Below are 23751 nucleotides of genomic sequence, written 5' to 3'. Positions count from 1 at the left end.
AATAATGGGGTTTTTAGTGTTTTTTAAATTATTTGATTTGTTTTTACATTGTCTTTGTTATTGTTGTGAGCCGCCCTGAGTCTACAGAGAGGGGCAGCATACAAATCTAAATAATAATAATAATAATAATAATAATAATAATAATAATAATAATAATAATTTGTTTGGTGAGGTCATTTGGTGGCATGGGACAGGTATCTTCAGCCTACATCTTCAACTCTGGCTGGGCAGGTGATGCCATTCAAATGCTGACCCAGGGCCCAGAAGGTGTCACAGTCTGGATAGAGAGGAACCATCTCCAACTGAACTCTAGCAAGACAGAATTTATTTATTTATTATCTATTAATTTTACTTTTATGCTGCCCACTCCCAATGGAACTCAGGGCAGCTTACAAAACAATACAGTACAATATAAAAGAAGTCAAATACTGAATTAAGACAATAAAACCCCATTTTAAAAAACCTACATGGCAAAGAATAGCTTTGAGTTTTCCTTACCATCCTGAAATTACAACTGAACCAGGTGGCAGTGGCGTGCACACATTAATTTGCATAGTTTGCTTACACTGTGTTACTGTGCATGAACTGTAGTGATTTCCAGATGTGCTGTTTTTTGGGTGCAGTGTAAAGTGCTGGTTAACCCTAAAGCCCTGAATGGCACAAGGCCAAGTTACTGTGTCTGCAGAACTGCCCCTCCCTGGGATTCTCTGTCAGCTCCACCAAGTCAGATAGGGTGAGCTTATTCTAGGCCAGAGATGGCTAACCTTTTCCACATTGAGTGCCCAAAGCGTGTGCAGTCACGTGAGAATATAATAATAATAATAATAATAATAATAATAATAATAATAATAATAATAATAATAATTTATTAGATTTCTATGCCGTCCCTCTCCGAAGACTCGGGGCGGCTCACAACAACGATAAAAACAATATTATAATGGCACAAATCTAATATTAAAAAACTAAAAACCTTATCATAATTAAAAACCAAACAGCACATACATACCAAACATAAATTATAATAAGCCTGGGGGAAAGATGCCTCAAATCCCCCATGCCTGGCGGTATAGGTGGGTCTTAAGTAGTTTACGGAAGACAAGGAGGGTGGGAGCAGTTCTAATCTCTGGGGGGAGTTGATTCCAAAGGGCCGGGGCCGCCACAGAGAAGGCTCTTCCCCTGGGACCCGCCAGATGACATTGTTTAGTCGACGGGACCCGGAGAAGGCCAACTCTGTGGGACCTTATAAGCCACTGGGATTCGTGCGGTAGCAGGCGGTTCCGGAGAATATGTGTGTCCAAAACCCCAAAATGCAATGTGCATGCAGTTCCCACACGTGCACTCTTCCCCGTGCATATGCGTACACACCTGCACATGTGCCTATGCATACTCACATGCTGCTGCTCACACCCTGTGCATGTACCCCCATACTTTTGTGCCCCTCATGCACCCTGCTCCTGCATGCACCTCACCCCCACGCATGTGCCTGTGCCCTCGCATGTGCCCTGCCTCTGTGCATGCAGACATGCACATGTGCGGCAGAGGCCCAAAGACCAACTAGCTGGTGAGGTATATGTGCGTGGGTGGCGGAGCTGAGCTGGGGTGACAGCTCGCATGCCGACAGAGGTGGCTCTGCAGGCCACCTCTGGTATGGATATCATAGGTACGCCATCACAGTTCTAGGCCCTTATCTTAAGTGTTGTCATGTAGCAGGACCCAGGAAACATGTCTTCTCAATAGTGGCCTCTGCCCATCCCCCAGTGATTCAGAAAATCCCCCCCCCTCTCGCAATTTCTAGCTTTCCAGAAGACCTTAAAATTTATTTTATTTATTTATTTTATTCGATTTTTATGCCGCCCTTCTCCTTAGACTCAGGGCGGCTTACAACATGTTAGCAATAGCACTTTTTTTAACAGAGCCAGCCTATTGCCCCCACAATCTGGGTCCTCATTTTACCCATCTAGGAAGGATGGAAGGCTGAGTCAACCTTGAGCCGGTGATGAGATTTGAACCGCTGACCTTCAGATCTATAGTCAGCTTCAGTGGCCTGCAGTACAGCACTCTACCTGCTGCGCCACCCCGGCTCATACCTCCAGGACCGCCTTCTGCCGCACGAATCCCAGCGACCAGTTAGGTTATTATTATTATTATTTATTAGATTTGTATGCCGCCCCTCTCCGCAGTTGGCCTTCTCCGGGTCCCGTCAACTAAACAATGTCGTCTGGTGGGGCGCAGGGGAAGAGCCTTCTCTGTGGTGGCCCCGGCCATCTGGAACCAACCCCACCCTGGAGATTAGGACTGCCCCCACCCTCCTTGCCTCCTTGCCTTTTGTAAACTCCTGAAAACTCATCTATGTTGCCAGGCATGGGGAAATTAATATACCCCTTAGCTATTATAATTTATGTATGATTATTTTATAAGGGTTTTTAAAAATTGTCTTTTAACTATTAGATTTGTATATTGTGTATTGTATTGTTGTGAGCCGCTCCGAGTCCTCAGAGAGGGGCGGCACACAAATCTAAATAATAATAATAATAATAATAATAATAATAATAATAATAATAATAATAATAATAATAATAATAAAAATAACATTATTATGGACAGTTGTTTTCGAGGAGGGGAGTTGGGTTTTTTTGGAAATTATTTTCTACTGTTTCTTTTATGTTTTATCATTGTTGGCATACGCCACTCAGCTAGGCACATAAGATGGGCAGTCATTTAAGTCTCTTAAATTATTAAAATAAGATTACAGCTCAGAGAAGTACTGGTAACTGATGAAGCTATTTCAACATTAAAATAATGGAAAGCTTACTGTATGGAGGAGTCCATGGACCATCTTCACGAAGTGTTCTATGAAGGACATGTTGCATTAATTCAGACTTAATAAAAGGCTCTCCTGGTGGCAACTATTACATAGGATTCCTGGATTCTCGCCCCTTCATTAATGGAAGGCAGTTCTCATCCAGGGCAGATTTATCTGCTAAATCCAGATGAGAAGTCCCCAGAATCAACACAGTAATAACTCCATTGTGTCCGAGTTCAACTTCAGTTTATTCTTCCAAATCCTGGAAAAATATTATTTTTCATCTAAGAGCTGCAGTACCGGTGTCTCTATTCAACTTGCTTAATATGGAATACTGGACACCTGCCAATAGTTGTTAAAACCAATCATCTGCAAAAATTGCTTCTTAAGCAAGTTCCTCACCACTATCCTTTTTAAGGTGGCAAAGAAATAGCGAGATCAAAATCATCGGAGGGACTGCAAGACAGTGGTCTTCAGAGGCCCTTATAAGTTAATTGTTGGCATGAACATATTTATATGCCGTAGCTGGATCTGGATTATTTAAACAGTCTGAAAGAGCATCTCTGTAAGATTCTCCTTGAAAATGCAATCTATAGTGAGAAGCAATTATTTATAATACTCCAAGCAAGCTCCATAAAGGAGATAAAACATATTTGAGTACATGTTCATTTCTCATTTAAAAAATATTTTGTTTTTTTCACTCTGTGTATTATACAGTGCTGTAATTTTTTAATTAACCAGTTACTGTAGAATACCAATACCACCAATACCAAAATAGTTTTAAGCAGGTAAATTATCATGGCCTTTCTTGCTATTATTTATTCTATTGCCTCTGGCATAATAGTAGATACTATCAAGTCAGGCTATTGCAGGGATAAATATTTGCATTTTGATTTAATCCTAATAAAAATGTATAGCTCTTCCAAGGACATTGCTGAAATACGTCACATTCTTTTCAACTATTTTATGTGTTATCTTCTAATTTTGCTTGCAAAGCATTATCATTGTTTTCTAGTCTTTCACCCATTTATATCACTTTGCTCAAAGTATGGGTAGTCTTTGATCTACTATCCCAATTGAGCCCAAAGTTATTGTTGTTAAGTGAGACATGTACTAAGTGATGCTTTGCTCCATTTTATGAACAACCACAGTTGTTAAGTGAATCACAGCAGCTGATAAGTGTCACACTGTATATTGACAGCCCCTCAGAGACAATCAGTAATGAAACAGTTAATTAATGTGTGCCTTATTAGATCCTCCTATTATGATGTAATATCCTGCCAATCTCATTCCACTTCCTCCTTCTTCTCCCTTCTCCTCCATGAATCTCCGTGATGTAAGACGTATATGTTATGTTGTCCCTCGAGACAATCTTTTATTTGTTTATTTCTGGGTTTTTTAAAATAAATATCTTGTTTTGAACAAATGACTAAGGCTTTTATCCATCGACCTCCGTGGGGTTAAGGTCCTAACAGACTTTAATTTTCTCACAAACCGCGACAATAAGTTAGTAACATGGTTGTTAAGTGAATGTGGCTTCCCCATTGACTTTGCTTATGAAAAGGTTACAAAAGGTTATTGCAGGACCTTGGGACACAGTAGTGGTCATCTGTTCTGTCGAGCTCTCTGGTAGAATCCTCCCAAAAATGCACAGATACAATTTCAGACACACACACGTTTGAAAATTCAAAACAATGTTCTTTATACCGAAAATGCAAATAAACAGAGCACTCTTTTTGTATAGCAAAGAGCACTTGTCTCCAAACAAATTGGTAATTGGTACAAGTCCCTTATCAGTTCTGTGATACTTAGCTTGCAGCTGTGAGGCAATTCACAGTCCTTCTTCTTTCACAAAGTGAAACACACTTTGCTCTGGTTTAGTTTCAAAGTGGGGAAAAATCAGCACACAAAGATCAAAGTCAGCAAAGCAGTCATGAAACACAACAGTCAGATAATCCTCCACAAAAGCCAAACCCACAGGCTGCTCTTTATAGCAGCCTCACTAATTACCACAGCCCCACCCAACCACAGGTGGCCTCATTTTCTTTGATAATAATCTCTCAGTTGTTGTTGCCTATGCATCGCTCTTCGCATGCGTGGCTGTATCATTAACTCTTGTTCTGAATCCAAGGAGGAGCTAGATAATTGATCTCCTTCTGAGCTGTCTGCCACACTCTCCTCCTCCCTGTCGCTCATGTCTTCTTGGTCAGAGGAGCCTTCATCAGCAGATTCCACCGGGGGCAAAACAGGCCTGCAGCATGTGGATGTCTCCCCCACATCCACAGTCCTTGGGGCAGGAGCTGGGCCAGAGCTAACCACAACATCATCACTGTTCCCTCTAAGCTGCGCAGCTGTGTGGTCGTGCACGTGATAATGAACTGCTGCGCATCATTTTCAACTGCCGTGCAGACACCCGACAGAGACACTGCAGGAGCCCAAGGCTCTGCAGAGAGGACTCCCCTTCAGCTCCTGACAGACGAGTAAGCCTGAACTCACGTTACCCACTCTCCCACCAAGCAAAAAGCCCCAGGGGTCTGAGTGCCTTCTATCCCATGGTCACTTCCAGATTGTTGCTGCTGCTACCCACTTGCCTCTTCTCTCCCTAACACAAACCCTGCCTCTAACACTGAGAGATTCTTTTCCCCATTGATTCATGGAAGCTCCGCCTATAGGTTCACTTTTGGGCCCCATTGGTCAGCCCGCTTTGTCACTTAACTTTGGCCTCTCCTGAGTACTACCAGTGGAGGGTTATGAGAGAGGAAGTGGCCCCGGATTGGCAGTCAGTCAGAGAAGAGGATGTTTGAATGAATTCATTATTAAAGTGACATCCGAGGGCATGCTGATGATACTCAGCTATACATCTCCACTCTGTGTCCACTGAGTGAAGCAGTGGAAGTGATGTGTCTGGAGGCTGTTAAGATCTGGATAGGTGCTAACAGGCTCAAGCTCAATCCCGACAAGATGGAGTGGCTCTGAGTTCTGCCTCCCAAGGACACTTCCATCTGTCTGTCCATTACCCCTGGGGGTGTTGTGGTTCAGCCTGACTCAGATCAAAGACCAGCTGCGTCTCTGCTGGCTCCATGCCCGGGGGAGGCTGAGAGCGGAGAGGAGAGTTCTTGGCAGTCAGACAGGGGAGATTACAGTCAGGAAAGTGACGAGGAAGAACGGCCTGGGAGCCCTGGTGAGGGGCTCTCTCAAGCAAGCAGCTTGGATTCTCTGGAGTCTCTGGAGTCATTGGATGACGAAGCACAAGCTATCATTAGTATGCGACAGAGACGCATAGATCAAAGGGGGAATCAACTAAATAAATATTAGTGTTGAATGAGGAACACCAGGGGGTTGGGTGTGGTCCTCATTAGCAGGGAAGGGTTTATAAGGCAGGCAAACTTTTTCGGCAGTGTGGAGTGTTATCAAAGTGGAGTCGCTGTTATCTGCCTTTTCTCTCAGCATTTTTGTTCCTGGCTCGTGGCCCCGCAGTCTTGAAGACCCGTGGGAGGTTGGTGTATGTTTAGCAATAGCTTCGTTTGGCATTGAGGATCCTGTGTTTATGTATGGACAATTGCCTTCGTGTATCTATTTAGAGTTCCAGTGCTTTCCTGACTTGTAAGGACATTTTCTGTTGGCTTCTTTTCTCTTTACCATTATAAAACTGTGTTTGGATTCAACCAGTGTGTCTGGCTTATCTTTTGGGGTTGGTCATAGCTTCCGGAGTGACCCAGACAGAATGGTGGGGGGAGCTTTTGACATTCTCAGAGAGAATCTGCAACTTGGGTATCCTCCTCGATCCACAGCTGACCTCGGAACATCATCTGTCGGCTGTGGAGAAGGGGGGCGTTTGCCCAGATTCGCCTGCTGCATCAGTTGCGGCTCTATCTGGACAGGGAATCTTACTCACAGTCACTCATGCCCTTATAACCTCAAGGTTCGACTAATGTAATGTTCTCTATATGGGGCTACCATTGAAGAGTGTTTAGAAATTGCAAATTGTGCAGAACACAGCTGCGTGAGCGGTCATGGGCCTGCCCAAACATGCCCATGTCTCTCCAACACTCGGCGATCTGCACTGGCTCCAATTGGTTTCCGGATTCAATTCAAAGTGTTGTTTATGACCTATAAAGCCCTACATGGCATCAGACCAGATTACTTGTGAGACTGCCTACTGCCACATGAATCCCAGCGACCAGTTAGGTCCCACAAAGTCAGCCTTCTCCAGGTCCCGTCAACTAGACAATGTTGCTTGGCAGGACCTGGGGGAAGAACCTTCTCTATAGGGGCCCTGGCCCTCTGGAATCACCTCCCCCTGGAGATTCATACTGCCCCCACCCTCTTCGCTTTTCGTAAGAGTCTTAAGACTCATTTATGTTGTCAGGTTTGGGCCGATCAGTTCTTAGCCCCTGGCCAACGAATGATTGTATGATTGCTGTAAGAATGGATGTGATTGATTTTTAATACAATTAAGGATTTTAGATAACCATGTAATTTAAATTTCATTGGATTCATTTTATTGTAATTTACTGGGTTTTTATACATTGTAAGCCGCCCCGAGTCTTTGGAGAGGGGCGGCATAGAAATCGAATGAATGAATGAATGAATGAATGAATGAATGAATGAATGAATTGCACATTAGATCAGAAGTCTACAACCTTGGCAACTTTTTGACTTGTGGACTTCAACTCCCAGAATTCACTACCTGTATGTGAGTTTCTGTTAATATTTTAAATTTAAAAAATGAAATAAATCTATTTGCTTACTCTTGCTTTTTTCTCAGTGTTCAGCTTTCACATCTGTGCTTTGCCCGACAGAAAAAGCCGATTGCGTTTAACATTTCAGATTTCAGGCATTGAAATGTCCTTATCTCGGTGATCCTGTCTGAGGTTTTCATTGCCTTTCTCTATAGGATTTATCTTTTCTTCTGCAGCACACAAATAAACTATAAAGAAAATTAAGGAGACTTGGGACGTCAGTGATAGCACTGCCTGCCCGAGTAAGCTTAACAAATGTCACCAAGAGTTTTTAACTGTAAAATGGTACTTGCATTAAATTAAATTGCAGTGTCAGTTCCTAAACATGACAAGCTCTGAAAGGTTATGGACTGGTTGAGAGGTTTCAGAAATATTAACGTACAGTATAAGTAGTACATGTCATCTGAATATTTATCTAACTGGCTTTCCCTGAGCCACTTACCTTGAAGTACCCATTGGCTCTAGACTTGCTAAAATAAAATGAATGACAGAGTTCAGGTTTAGAATAGACCTTTGCAGTGTCTTTCTCACCTGTCCTATATTGTAGAAGCAGCCCTGAGGTTCGGTTTAGAGATGAAGTGAGAGTGAGACTTTAATTTACTTTATTGCCATTGCACCACATATAACGAAATTAAATGCCACCTTCAGTATACAGTGTTCCCTCAATTTCTGCGGGGGATGCGTTCCGAGACCGCCCGCGAAAGTTGAATCTCCGCGAAGTAGAGATGCGGAAGTAAATACACTATTTTTGGCTATGAATAGTATCACAATCCTTCCCTTAACACTTTAAACCCCTAAGGGGCGGCATATAAATCCAATAAATCTAATCTAATCTAATCTAATCTAAATTGCAATTTCCCATTCCCTTAGCAACCATTTAGATTATTACTCACCATGTTTCTTTATTAAAGTTTATTTAAAAAAATATTTATTAAAGGTGGACGAAAGTTTGGTGATGACATATGACGTCATCGGGTGGGAAAAACCGTGGTATAGGGGAAAAAACTGCAAAGTATTGTTTAATTAATATTTTTGAAAAACTGTGGTGTAGACTTTTCACGAAGTTCGAACCCGTGAAAATCGAGGGAACACTATACATCATACATTTTAAAAACTGTAAAAATAAAAAAATACACATCCTTCACATTATATACACTTGAATTGGAAACCTCTGATACTGCATTAATATTACACTAGCAGTGGTGGGATTTAAATAAGGTTCTGTGGGTGTGGCTGGGTGGATGTGACTAGGTAGTCATGTGCAATAATGGGCAGCCAAAATTTTTACTGCCACACTGTGGGTGTGGTTTATCGTGTGGATGTGGCTTAATGGTCATGTGACTGGGTAGGAGTGGCTTGCCGGTAATGTGACCAGGTGGCAGTGGCTTGAACGATCATCATCGTTCAAGTGAACTGTTAAGTCCTCGACTTACAACCTCACCAGTGTCGGTGGCTGGGGTGACAATTTGCTTTGCTTTCCCGTGCTCTCCTTCCTGGTTCACCCCATGCCTCAGGATGGGTAGCTAGGCAAATGGTACCGATCAGCTATTGAGAAAAGAGGGGGGAGGAAGAGGGCCCCCTGCAACTCCTGCCAGTGCTGGTCTCCCTGCCGCTTTCCAAGGAGGAGGAAGAGGATGGGGGGGATTTAAAAATATAGGAAAGCTGAGAGAGAGTTATAAGGTTATTATTGCCGCACAATGCCTTTTCATCTCAGCTGCAGGCAGAGCAAAGGCTTTGCAAGGGGAAAAAGACCGTAGCCCAGACCACTTTGGCATGGCTTTTGCTCAGCTCTCCTTTTCCCCCCTGCTGCTGCTGCTGCACACTCCTCGCTTTTTTCCTCTTTCCTCCTTCCTGGACTCAGGAGGTGGCCACTTGAGGCTGGAAAGGAGCTGGGCAGGAGAGAGGGAAGCTCATCCGAGGACAGGAAGGAGGAAAGTGGAAAAAAGCAAAGAGTGCAGACACAGCAGCAGCAGGAGGGAAAAAAAAGGAGAGCTGAGCCGAGACCAGTAATCCAGAAAGTGATTGCTGTCGGTCAACTGAAGCTGCACAGGCAGCTTCATTTCCGCCGGTGGAACTGTGTTCCACCCCGTCCTGCCTGCTGCCCACCCCATGTCATGTGACTGGGTGGGCATGATCAACTTGACATCAAAGTTAGTCATGCCCACATCACTTAAAATGCCTGGTCCTGCCTCCCAGCGAGTGTCTACTTGCAAGATTTTGCTTCTGCGCATGTGCAGGAAGCAAAAAAGAGCAAATATTTAAGAAGAAAGATGGCTGCACCCGAAGGACTGGCACCAGAGTAGTTGTATGTAAATTATGCAATCTAGTGGCTGCTACCAGTGCGAAAACACCTACTGCACCATTAGCAACCCACCACTGGTATGTAGGAAATCTGTCTCTGCAGCATCCGGGATTGCCTTCTGCCACACGAATCCCAGCGACCGGTTAGGTCCCACAGAGTGGGCCTTCTCCGGGTCCTGTCGACTAAACAATGTCGTCTGGCGGGACCCAGGGGAAGAGCCTTCGCTGTGGTGGCTCCGACCGTCTGGAACCAGCTCCCCCCAGAGATTAGGATTGCCTCCACTCTCCTTGCCTTTCGTAAGCTCCTTAAAACCCAACTCTGCCGTCAGGCATGGGGGAATTGAAACATCTCCCCCTTGCCCATGTAGTTTTTGTGTATGATTCGATTGTGTGCTTGTTTTTTATATATTGGGGCTGTTTTGGATTTTTTAACTTAAAACTGTAATTTAGATTGCGAAATATTAGATTTGTTACTATGTTTTGTTTACCATTGTTGTGAGCTGCCCCGAGTCTACGGAGAGGGGCGGCATATAAATCCAATTAATCTAATCTAATCTAATCTAATCTAATCTGATCTGATCTGATCTGATCTGATCTGATCTGATCTGATCTAATCTAATCTAATCTAATCTAATCTAATCCAATCCAATCCAATCCAATCCAATCCAATCCAATCTTGCCAGTGAGCAGGCAATGAGACACTAGCAGGTAAGCACGCTTCACTTCAGGAACTGTGGGGAAGGCAGTGGGGAAGGCAGGCAACCTGGCTGTTGATGTGAGAGACAGCTAGGCTGGGATTCAGTGTTTGCTGCTTGCAAGATCATCCAGATTAATCTGGGCGCTCAGCTGGGTCATGCAGAGAGTGCTGTGTAAGCATGGAATGCAGGGAAGCTGACTGGGCCACATGGGAGGCAGCCCGGGATTTGGGCCTTGCTGCTTACAGTCACTCACCCAGGCAGATTAGGGTAGATCAGCTGGGCTGTGTGGGGAGCAGGCAAGCTGCCTTGTCCTCAGAGACCATGTGGTCGAGGCAAGCAAGAGAATCAGACAGAGAGCAACAGCAGCTATGACAGATGAATGTGCAAGATGAGGAGTGACTGGGTGGGGTGGACGGGGCGGGGCCAGTGCAGAATGTTAACAACTGGTGCAACCAAACCAGGTGAATCCTACCACTGACTATACAGTATTCAGTATAGTTACTGTGCTGGCATAGAAGTAGTTTTTCAGTCTAGTTGTCCTTGCTTTTATTGTCCTGGACCATCTGCCAGATGGTAATACAGTGGCACCTCTACCTAAGAACGTCTCTACTTAAGAACTTTTCAAGATAAGAACTGGGTGTTCAAGATTTTTTTTGCCTCTGCTCAAGAATCATTTTCTACTTAAGAACCTGAGCCCAGAAAAATTTCCCAGGAAATTTGAGAGTGGCACGAAAGCCTGGCCACTTTCCTGCCATTCCCCCTTTAATCCTGGCCATCTTGGACTTTTCTGGGTTGCCAGAGGAGCCTTTCGGTGGCACTTAAGGAGGCTTTGGCTGTCCAGAGCAAATGAAGCATTTTCCTTTCTCTGGGCGCTTGGAGAGGGAATAAACCTCTGCCAGTACCCAGAGAAAAGAACTGTTCCCTTCGCTCTGGGCAGCCCAGAGCAAACGGAGCATTTTCCTTTCTCTTGGTGCTTGGAGAGGAAATAAACCACTTTGCTGTGGTGATTCCTTTGCACTGCCTCCCATACACCTGGCATGAGGTTACCTCCTGGAGCATCTGGGCGTGGGAAGGTAAAAGGGGGCGCTTTGCCCTGGCCGGATCAACTCAGCTACAGCCAAACTGAAGAATCACCACAATGAAGGAAAGGCGCTGGCTTCAAAGCAAGTGAGCAAGAGGAGAGGGGAGCCCTTCAACATGGGAAGGAAGAGGAAGCAGGTAGCAGCAGCAGCAGCCACCGCCTTTCGGTCAAAGGAGCAGGAGGCTCCCCCCTCTTGCCTACCTGAGTTTCTGAGTATGGAAGACAGCCTCGCGCTGGGTGTTTGGGAGACAAGGTCTCTTCCTCGCCGCCTCAGAGTCCCTCTTTCTTTTTTAAGCCTTAAAGTTTTGGATTTTTTTGATTCAACTCACCTTCTTCCTTCTGCAGCAACTGTCCTCCTCTTCTTCCTCCTCCTCCCACCCAAATTCCAAGCTTTTATTTCTTTCCTAATGGGTTTTCACACATTATTTGCTTTTATATTGATTCCTATGGGAAAAATTGCTTCTACTTACGAACTTTTCTACTTAAGAACCTGGTCACGGAATGAATTAAGTTCTCAAGTAGAGGTACCACTGTAGTTCAAAAAAAAGAGTGCCCAGGATGAGATGGATCTTTAAGAATGTTTTGAACTCTATAAAACTCTTCCAAAGAGGGGAGAGGGCAACCAGTGATCCTCTGGGCAATGACATTAACCCTCTGGAGCTCTGCCCTATTTGCCACTGTGCAATTGGCTAACCATTCACAGTTGCAGTAAGTTAAAACACTCTCTATGGTATAGCAGTAGGTTACAAACAGTTTTTCATTCAGTTGTTGTTTCCTGAGAAGCCTCAGCCAGTATTTATTAATTAATTAATTAATTAATTATATTTGTATGTGCCCCTCTCCGCAGACTTGGGGCGGCTAACAACAATAAAAAGACAATGTAAACAAATCTAATATTAAAAATAATCTAAAAAACCCCAATTTAAAGAACCAATCATACATACAAACATACCATGTATAAATTCTATAAGCCTAGGGGGAAGGGAAAATTTCAATTCCCCCATGCCTGACGACAGAGGTGGGTTTTGAGGAAAGGCAAGGAGGGTGGGGGCAACTCTGATATCTGGGGGGAGTTGGTTCCAGAGGGCTGGGGCTGCCACAGAGAAGGCTCTTCCCACCAGACGACATTGTTTAGTCGACAGGACCCAGAGAAGGCCAACTCTGTGGGACCTAACTGGTCGCTGGGATTCATGCGGCAGAAGGCGGTCCCGAAGATATTCTGGTCCGATGCCATGAAGGGCTTTATAGGTCATAACCAACACTTTGAATTGTGACCAGAAACTGATCGGCAACCAATGCAGACTGCGGAGTGTTGGTGTAACATGGGCATACCTTGGGAAGCCCATGATTGCTCTCGCAGCTGCATTCTGCATGATCTGAAGTTTCCGAACACTTTTCAAAGGTAGCCCCATGTAGAGAGCGTTACAGTAGTCGAACCTCGAGGTGATGAGGGCATGAGTGACTGTGAGCAGTGAGTCCCGGTCCAAGTAGGGTCGCAACTGGTGCACCATGCGAACCTGGGCAAACGTCCCCCTTGCCACAGCTGAAAGATGGTTCTCTAATGTGAGCTGTGGATCGAGAAGGACGCCCAAGTTGCAGACCCTCTCTGAGGGGGTCAATAGTTTCCCCCCCCCCCAGGGTTATGGACGGAGAGATGGAATAATCTCTGCTGGGCCATTTTGATCAGTGCTGCCATGTGAGTGTCCCAGGTCAGGTCCTCTTTTATGACAACATGCAAAAACTTTAAACTGGCCACTTGCTCCACTTAGTCTCCATTGAGAACCAACAGCTGGATGTCTTATGGATGACTTTGGATCAGGATAAGGCTTTTCTTCCTCAGAAACCCTCTCTACTCAGATCATTTAGCTTGAAAGTGTGTGTGACAATCCTGTGCTTGGGCCAGAGTCAATCCCCCAGCAGTGAGACATTTGGAATTTAATTTATTTGTTCCGATATTATAGCACAAATGTGCAATTCAATGTTTCTCAAGCTTGACAACCTTTAAAATATGTGGACTTCAACTTCCAGAATTCTGGGCATTATGCCTTAAAGTTGTCAAGCTTGACAAACACTGGCTTAATTTTCAAAATTATTTCCCTCCCCTACATTAAGTCTAAACTGTTGTACTATGGTTTGATTATCTTTTGTGAAAGAAGCAGCAGCAAAAGATATTTCTTCTTTAATTAAATACGACTAATTCTCAAGCATTTCCATTGTAATTGGAAAAGACTCCCAATAGAGTCTCGCTTTTTAGTGCTAAAGTTCCTGCTTGCAATCATCCATACCCACCCTGCTGCGAGAAGTTCCAAGAGGATTTTAAAAAAAAACTATGATGAAGGAATGTTAATAACTTTATGAATTTATAATGCCTGTTGCAATTTTCATGAATTAGGAGCTGCTCTCTTTAATTTGCACATTATATGGTTCATATTGGGTGGTTTTCTTGTTAAAAACAAAACAAAATATTGTTTCATTTTGGAAGAAACAGAATTTAATAGATTTAACATACACATACCTACAGGGGTAGGCAGCAGGCAGGACGGGGTGGAACAGAGTTCCACTGGTGGAAATGAAGCTGCATACACAGCTGACAAGTGGCAGTCACTTCCTGGATTACCAGTCTCGGCTGGGCTCTCCTTTCCTCTCCTTCCTGCTGCTGCTGCGTGTGCCTCGCTTTTTTCCTCTTTCCTCCTTCTTGGCCTCAGAGGAGCTTCCCTCTAGCGTGCCCGGCTCCCCTCCTGCCTCACGTGGCCACCTCCTGAGGCCAGGAAAGAGGAAAAAAGCGAGGAGCACCCAGCAGCAGCAGGGGAAAAAAGGAGAGTCGAGCCGCGCCATGCCAAAGCAGTCTGGGCTACAGTCTTTTTCCCTTTGCGAAGCGCTCACTCCGCCCGCAGTTGAGATGAAAAGGCATTGTGTGGCAATAATAACCTTGTGACTCTCCCTCGTTTTTCCAATATTTTTAATCCCCCCTCCCATCCTCCTCATCCTCATTGGAAAGCGGCAGGGAGACCAGCAACGGCAGGAGTTGCGGGGGGGGGGGGTTCCTTTTCCTCCCCCATCTTTTCTCAATAGCTGATTGGCACCTGTTCACCTAGCTCCCAGCCTGAGGCAGGGGTGACCCAAGAAGTAATGTAGATATTAAATAGTAGGGGGGAGAGGACCGACCCCTGAGGTACCCCACAAGGGAGAGACCTAGAGTTCGACCCCTGACCCCCCACTAACACTGACTGCAACCGACCGGAGAGGTAGGAGGAGAACCACTGTAGAACAGTGCCTCCCACTCCCAGCCCCTCCAGCCGGCGCAGAAGGATACCATGGTCGATGGTATCGAAAGCCGCTGAGAGGTCAAGAAGCACCAGGACAGAGGACAAGCCCCTGTCCTGGGCCCGCCAGAGATCATCCATCAATGCGACCAAAGCAGTTTCCGTGCTGTAGCTGGGCCTGAATCCAGACTGCTGAGGACGTAGATAATCGGCTTCTTCCAAGGACCGCTGGAGTTGGATCTTTTATTTTATCCAAAACTATGTTTTTCTGTTGTTCTGAAATGACTAATTTAATGTCATCTGAATAAGAATGTTCAATTTTACTTGATTTTTGTTGTCACTGATTTTTTTTTAAAAAAATGAAGGTTATAGAGACTCAAAAGCAGGGGAAAATATTCAAACATGAGTAAGGCTGGCATGAATTTGTTGACATGAATATATTTATGTGAATTTTGTCCTTTCTCCTTGTATGATTTGAAGTGAAATGAAATGTTCAAATAAAAATAGCAAGAAAGCGTAGTAATATTATGAATAAATAGCAAAGAGAGAAACAAAAAAACTGGCTCATTCAGCACAATAAATGATTACACTAAGTTAAAAAATGTGAACTCCGTGTAGTGGAAAATATATAAATTATAGTATATGATCTCAGTTATAATAAATGCATAGCTAGAATGATCTACACAAGAAAGTATTTCCATCATTAGGTTGCAGTTATTGAAAAGGCTCACCTCTTTGTATGAAAATATCAAACTATTATTTTATTCCCCATTACAGTGTTCCCTTGAAGTTTAATCTATGCTTCCTTGATATTCAAACTCAACCCTGATAAGATGGAGTGGCTGTGGGTTTTGCCTCCCAAGGACAATTCCATCTGTCTTTCCATTACCCTGAGGGGGGAATCACTGACCCCCTCAGAGAGGGTCCACAACTTGGGCGTCCTCCTCGATCCACAGCTCACATTAGAGAACCATCTTTCAGCTGTTGTGAGGGGGGCGTTTGCCCAGGTTTGCCTGGTGCACCAGTTGCGGCCCTATCTGGACCGGGAATCACTGCTCACAATCACTCATGTATGTTTTATTTTTAAATAAGGTTTTTTTTAGTTTTTTAATTATTAGATTTGTTACCGTATATTGTTCTTATTATTGCTGTGAGCCGCCCTGAGTCTACGGAGAGGGGCTGCATACAAATCTAATAAATAATAATAATAATAATAATAATAATAATAATAATAATAATATTCTTTTTTATTTTCCCTAGAGTTTGGTTGCCTTGGATTCTATGACTGCAAGGGAAGACGAAATACGTCCATCACTTGAAAAACGTTTGGAGGGAATTATCAGCGGAGCTGCTTTATTAGCAGATTCCACCTGTACTCGTGATCTACACCGTGAGCGCATTATCACTGAATGTAATGCCATCCGCCAAGCCCTTCAAGACCTCCTTTCAGAGTACATGAATAACGTAAGTCAATCACTATTCCATTGTTGTTGTTGTTTTTAAAAAGTCTGTAAATTTTCTACATGGCCTCCAAAAGTTAACCCAATAGTTAGTGGCATCCTTTATTTAGCACTGGTTTTCAAACAATTCTCGTCATTTTGTATATATGGTAAATTGGCAAATGATTTTAAAAGTCTTGTTATGCTACTTTTCTTTTATTACAATTATGTAACTTTTATAAAGGGAGAATAAACTGTTTTGGATCTGGTATACAGTGTTCCCTCAATTTTCGCAGGGGATGCGTTCCGAGACCGCCCGCGAAAGTTGAATTTCCGCAAAGTAGAGAGGCGGAAGTAAATAAACTATTTTTGGCTATGAACAGTATCACAAGCCTTCCCTTAACACTTTAAACCCCTAAATTGCAATTTCCCATTCCCTTAGCAATCATTTAGATTTTTACTCACTATATTTATTAAAGTTTATTTAAAAAAATATTTATTAAAGGCGGATGAAAGTTTGGCGATGACATATGATGTCATTGGGCGAGAAAAACCGTGGTGTAGGGAAAAAACCCACGAAGTATTTTTTAATTAATATTTTTGAAAAACCGTGGTATAGATTTTTCACGAAGTTCGAACCCGCAAAAATTGAGGGAACACTGTATTAGAAATTGCATGCAACATATGTAGGTGCACAGAACCATGGTAGGGATCATTTTTCTATTTTTATTTTTCAGACAGAATATTAGATTAGATTAGGATTAGGATTAGATTATAATTCTTTATTGGCCAAGTGTGATTGAATACATAAGGAATTTGTCTTTGGTGTTTATGCTCAGTATACATAAAAAGGAAAGATATGTTTGTTATGAATCATAAAATACAACACTTAGAGCCTCGGTGGCACAGTGGTTAGAATGCAGTACTGCAAGCTAATTCTGCTGATCACCGGCTGCCAGCAGTTTGGCAGATCGAATCTTAGTCGGTTCAAGGTTGACTCAGCCTTCCATCCTTCCAAAGGTCGGTAAAATGAGGACCCAGATTGTTGGGAACAATATGCTTACACTTTGTAAACCACTTAGAGAAGCCTGTAAAGCAATGTGAAGTGGTATATAAATCTAAATTTAAAAAAAACCACACTTAATGTAGTCATAGGGTACAAATAAGCAATAAAATTATAACAGGAAAAAATCAATATAAATAATAAGGATACAAGCAACAAGTTACAGTCATACAATCATAAGTAGGAGGAGATGGGTGATAGGAACAATGAGAAGACTAATACTACAAGTGTGATTGGACACACAAGGAATTTGTCTTGGTGCATATACTCTCAGCGTACATAAAATAAAATATACATTTGTCAAGAATCATGTGGTACGACACATAATGATTGTCATAGGGATCAAATAAGCAATGAAGAAGCAATATTAATAAAAATCTTAGGATACAAGCAACAAGTTACAGTCATACAGTCAACATGGGAGGAAATGGGTGATAGGAATGATGAGAAAAACTAGTAGAAATAGAAGTGCAGATTTAGTATAAAGTCTGACAGTGTTGAGGGAATTATTTGAGTGATGGCGTTCGGAAAAAACCTGATCTTGTGTCTAGTTGTCTTGGTGTGCAGTGCTCTGTAGTGACGTTTTGAGGGTAGGAGTTGAAACAGTTTGTGTCCAGGATGTGAAGGGTCAGTAAATATTTTCTCCGCCCTCTTTTTGACTCGTGCCGTATACAGGTCCTCAGTGGAAGGCAGGTTGGCAGCAATTGCTTTTTCTGCAGTTCTGATTGTCCTCTGAAGTCTGTGTGGGTCCTGTTGGGTTGCAGCACCAAACCAGACAGTTATAGAGGTGCAGATGGCAGACTCAATGATTCCTCTGTAGAACTGTATCAGCAGCTCCTTGGGCAGCTTGAGCTTCCTGAGCTGGCGCAGAAAGAACATTCTTTGTTGTGCTTTTTTTATGATGTTTTTGATGTTAGGTGACCATTTTAGGTCAAGGAAGGTGATGCAAAACAGGAAATGTTTCTATCCCCACCATCTAAGGGAGGAGTTATTAGTTAGAATTTGTGCTTAGAAAACTTGTATAAGAGGTCAGTGGTAGAATTTATCCATTATTCATAGTTGTCCTACATATAGAGCTATAGGTTTGAGGCTCTGTTCTGTCAGGCCAAAGGACAGATGACCATTGGAGCAGGATTAGTCACTGTGATAATATTTTTCCTGGTTACTTATCCTCTGTGTAGTCTTTCAGATCTGAAAATGCCTGAAGTCTCTTTAGATTGAAACAATTTCTATAATCCCTTGACAATCACATTACCACAATAACCAGCAGAACAGAACACAAATCATTTAAAAAAATTTTTTAGCCTTCTAGTTTTATTAAAAGATGCAGTGAAGGTTCTGACATTATTTCTATTTTTTTTCCGAGTCAATCTTGACTCCTGGCAAATATATGGATATATATCCCTGCACTGTTCTGGGCAAGATTTTTTCATTTAGAGTAAAAGAAGGTAAGAATAATACACCATTCTAATGCTTTGTGCAATACTCTACACAAAACAACCAGAATCCAAATTGATTTTCCACTTGAAAAGCATGAATTCTGCAGGTTTCAAATACCAACTTAGCAACAGCACATTTTGATTTTGGGTTGTTATTTGCCAGGAGTTTCCCATTTAATAAAATCTGATCACCCAGAAAATGGTCTAAGAATTTATTAGAAGTTTGTAGCACCTGTCTTCTTAGACGTGACAATGTAGCAACACAGGGTCCAGTGATTCACTGTTAACAAATTGATTGGGGCAAGTTCTTCCTACATATACAGTGGATTCTGTAACTTGTTTTCCAAAACACTAATGGTAGAATAATGTCAAGGCTCTGTGGAATTTATTTATTGTGAGCTGTTTGAGATCCTGGTCTGGTTTGAAACAGATTTTAACTAGGTCCCTGTTGTATTCTAGCTTTAGGTTGGTAAATTTTGATTTGCAGTCCTATATTAAAGATCCTTTGTCCAGATTATCTCCGAGACCGCCTTCTGCCGCACGAATCCCAGCGACTGGTGAGGTCCCACAGAGTTGGTCTCCTTAGGGTCCCGTCAACCAAACAATGTCGGCTGGCGGGACCTAGGGGAAGAGCCTTCTCTGTAGGGGCCCCGGCCCTCTGGAATCAGCTCCCCCCAGCGATTCGTACTGCCCCCACCCTCCTTGCCTTCCGAAAAAGTTTAAAAACTCATCTTTTCCACCAGGCCAGGGGTTTCCTTAGACCTCCCGATGAATGCTTAGTTTGATCGATGAATGCTTAGTTTGACTGCTGAATGAATGATATTGATAGTTTTAAATTAGAATTCTAAGATTGTTTTTTAAGGTATAATTGGATTGTTATTATTGTTTCCTGTTTTTTCTGTACATGCTGTGAGCTGCCCCAAGTCCTCGGAGAGGGGCGGCATATAAATCCAATTAAATCTAAATCTAAGAGCTGTCATAACTTGAATTTATCCCAGTGTCAGAAAAGCTTCCAAGGCAAAACCATCGTGCTGAACTTGGTCTCCAATTTGTTGTTTCTTGGTGGAGTGGATTTGGTCTAGCAAGATATAATAGAAGACCCATCATGATGCTGAAGATAAATTTTTAGCCAGTCTTTAAAAGTATTTAGCCAGGCCTTTTTCTCAACACTCAGTAGCCATGTATCCAACATTAGGCAACATTGGGCTTGGAAAAATTTATTTTGTAAGAAATTAATTTGTACATTTGGAAGCTGGGCCAACAGTTTGCCCTTAAAACATTGATGAAAACTGAGATATATTTGGTGCTCCTAGCATGCTGGCTAGGAATTTTGGGAGTTGAAGAGGTGTTTTTGTAATTGATTTTCAGTAAGCAACCTTTGTAAAAGTGGGATATGACTCTTCTTGGTTTTACTGGTTACTGTAGTCGGATTATCTCATCATAGGACCCTGTTTGTCATTTTCAGGGTATAGGGCTTGTTTAAATCATCATGTTTGCGCATATTAATGAAATATATTTCTTGTTAAAAATAATATTCACTATGTGCTCCCTTATGCTGCTCTTCGTATTCAGCAATGGTGGGATTTATTAATACAAGTGAATTTCAAAGACACTGATTATTTACTTTAATAATGTACAAACACTGTGTATTTTCTAAAATTTTACTCTAATGTTTACTTATTGCAGGTGGAGAATTAAGTAAGAAATAACAATCTTCTAAGCCATCTATTTGGTTTGTTTCTTCACATAGGCAAATTCTTATGAAAACAGAGATTTGGTAGTTTAAAAATAAGATCCTGTGGGTTTTTTGTATCTGATGTAGTTATAGAAATTGCTGCAATGTTGTTTTCAGAGGGTACAAAATTCATGTCTCAGATTCCCATATTACTTAATAGTCTAATGCCATTTACTTTATTTAAAGTATTAAATGTGTTATTTATTTATTCATATAAATTTATATAAATGTATTCATTTATAGCAATGAGCAATGAGTTCATCGCAGAGTAAAAGCTACACAAATCAAGGAATGGATTTTGTTTTATGCAACTCAGGTGAAAAATTGCATTGTACTTTGGATTATACTGCTGCACACACAAAATTCAAGTGCACTTGCCCTAAAATGTTCTTCTGAATTAGCATAATGGTTCCAAATGCCAACATTACCCACATATGATATTCCGTGTAGAACAAAATACATTCTGAAATTATATACATTGCTATAGATGTATTTCAACCCTACTTCCATCTATCTACTGGCCTCCAGTTATGTTGGACTAAAATTTTATTATTGATTCTTAGCCTGAGGGAGGAGTCAAGTATGTCACCAGACTCAAGTCTGATGACATCTAAGAGATTTAAATCCAGACCACCTTAAATTCTGTTGACTCTTATCTACGACCAATTTGCCTTGACTACTAATAGCTCAGATTCTTGTACAGAGTGTTAGCATGCCATAAATCTGTATTCATTTAAATAGCCTTGGTCCCTGATTTTTTGCACCTGATACTAACATTTTTATTTATTGTCTAAGAGCATGCTTTAAGTCATATCTAATGTATAGTTCATTGGAAAAGTGATGGTGAGTTGACAACGAAGAAGGGGCAAGTAAAGAACACACTTGGGTTGATAACATCAAACCTGATACAAAGTTGAACATACAATTGAAAGAAGTGACAGTCTCAAAATGGGTGAACAGTGCAGTCAGGCGGTAGGGAAAGCAAGTAGGATGCTTAGCTGCATAGCTAGAGGTATAACAAGCAGGAAGAGGGAGATTATGATCCCGCTATATAGAATGCTGGTGAGACCACATTTGGAATACTGTGTTCAGTTCTGGAGACCTCACCTACAAAAAGATATTGACAAAATTGAATGGGTCCAAAGACGGGCTACAAGAATGGTGGAATGTCTTAAGCATAAAACGTATCAGGAAAGACTTAATGAACTCAATCTGTATAGTCTGGAGGACAGAAGGAAAAGGGGGGACATGATCGAAACATTTAAATATATTAAAGGGTTAAATAAGGTCCAGGAGGGAAGTGTTTTTAATAGGAAAGTGAACACAAGAACAAGGGGACACAATCTGAAGTTAGTTGGGGGAAAGATCAAAAGCAACATGAGAAAATATTATTTTACTGAAAGAGTAGTAGATTCTTGGAACAAACTTCCAGCAGACGTGGTAGATAAATCCACAGTAACTGAATTTAAACATGCCTGGGATAAACATATATCCATCCTAAGATAAAATAGAGAAAATAGTATAAGGGCAGACTAGATGGACCACGAGGTCTTTTTCTGCCGTCAGACTTCTATGTTTCTATGTTTAAGTGTGCTTGACAGGGTAACGTGGAGATCACTTGCCTATAAGGTTGCCAAGAGTTGGACATGACTAAATGCTTAAAAACAACTACAAATGTGTATTTAGATGCTATTTGTACAAAAAGTGATGGAATCATAAATGGGCATAGTTGAGTAAACACTAAGAAGGCACTATGGATTTATTTTAGGGTTATCTCTCTGCAACATTTCAGGATTGATCTACTTTCCATTTTCATATGGGCTCACAACACACATTTCCTAACAAAGGGAAGTAACAATACATATTTCCTAACAAACACACTGTAGCGGTGGGCCTTTGCTGCTGTGGTCCCAGTTCTACGGAATCTTCCCTCCCCTGAATTGAAATTGGCTTCAGCACTGCTGAGCTTCTGGAGATCTGTTTAGACCTGGTTATGCTGGCAAATCAGGGTACCCCAGGGTTAGGATTGGGGAACTAGTAAGGTGGCACTGTTAGTTTTAATAAACCTAGGTCTATTATCTTTTTTTGAGTTTGGTTTTTACACTTTTTAATCCATTTATTAACTGTTTTAGTTGTGTGTGTGTTTTTAAAATATACAGTGATACCTCATCTTACAAACGCCTCATCATACAAACTTTTCGAGATACAAACCCGGGGTTTAAGATTATTTTGCCTCTTCTTACAAACTATTTTCACCTTACAAACCCACCGCCACCGCTGGGATGCCCCGCCTCCGGACTTCCGTTGCCAGCAAAGCACCCATTTTTGCGCTGCTGGGATTCCCCTGAGGCTCCCCTTCATTGGAAACCCCACCTCCGGACTTCCGTTGCCAGCGAAGCACCCGTTTTTGCGATGCTGGAATTCCCCTGCTGGGATTCCCTGCAGCATCGCAAAAACACAGAAGTCTGGAGGTGGGGTTTCCCATGGAGGGGAGCCTCAGGGGAATCCCAGCAGCACAAAAACGGGCGCTTCGGCTGGCAAAAGGGGTGAATTTTGGGCTTGCACGCATTAATCACTTTTCCATTGATTCCTATGGGAAACATTGTTTCGTCTTACAAACTTTTCACCTTAAGAACCTCGTCCCGGAACCAATTAAGTTTGTAAGACAAGGTATCAGTGTATATTTATTAAATTTTTCCATTTTTTAAAAAAGTGTACATAATCCTATTTACAGATGAATCTACATCATATATACATTCCTATCGATATTGTCTTTAAATTGCTTTTAGATTTCTTAATATTTTATTTCAATGCTTCTTTTAAGTTTTTTTTTTGTCCGTTGGTACCATTTTGTCCAGGTTTCATAATAGTCCGATTCTTTTCGATTATTAAGCTCCATTGTCCATCTGTCCATCTCTGCACAGTCGTATATTTTCTTGATGATCTCATTGTCTTCAGGTATTTGCGGATTATTCCAGTTCTGTGCAAATACAATCCTTGCAGCTGTTGTAATATGCAAGCTTAAATATTTTACATTTTTAGAATAGGTACCTCTCATAATACCCAGTAGAAAAAACTCTGGCGTATACTCTATTTTTGTATTTGTTATTTGACACAACCAATTATTTTTTTCCAATATTTTCTTGTCTTTGGACATAACCACCATAGATGTAAGAAGGTGCCTTGA

The 23751-nt window shown here is 42.0% G+C and overlaps 1 protein-coding gene across 4 annotated transcripts in view; it reads left to right on the top strand.

Annotated features, from left to right (window-relative positions):
- The window catches only part of CTNNA3 (catenin alpha 3), a 1220185-nt gene that overhangs the window by 229454 nt on the left and 966980 nt on the right, over nucleotides 1-23751 (top strand). For all 4 annotated transcript variants that reach the window (XM_070752167.1, XM_070752166.1, XM_070752168.1 and 1 more), the window contains exon 7: nucleotides 16149-16352. In XM_070752167.1, coding sequence (XP_070608268.1) covers nucleotides 16149-16352 — 204 coding nt within the window. The remainder of the gene's footprint in view (nucleotides 1-16148; nucleotides 16353-23751) is intronic.

Source organism: Erythrolamprus reginae, chromosome 5 (assembly GCF_031021105.1).
Source record: "Erythrolamprus reginae isolate rEryReg1 chromosome 5, rEryReg1.hap1, whole genome shotgun sequence".
NCBI classification, from domain to species: Eukaryota; Metazoa; Chordata; class Lepidosauria; order Squamata; family Dipsadidae; genus Erythrolamprus; species Erythrolamprus reginae.
This window is presented reverse-complemented; position numbering and strand designations above follow the sequence as displayed.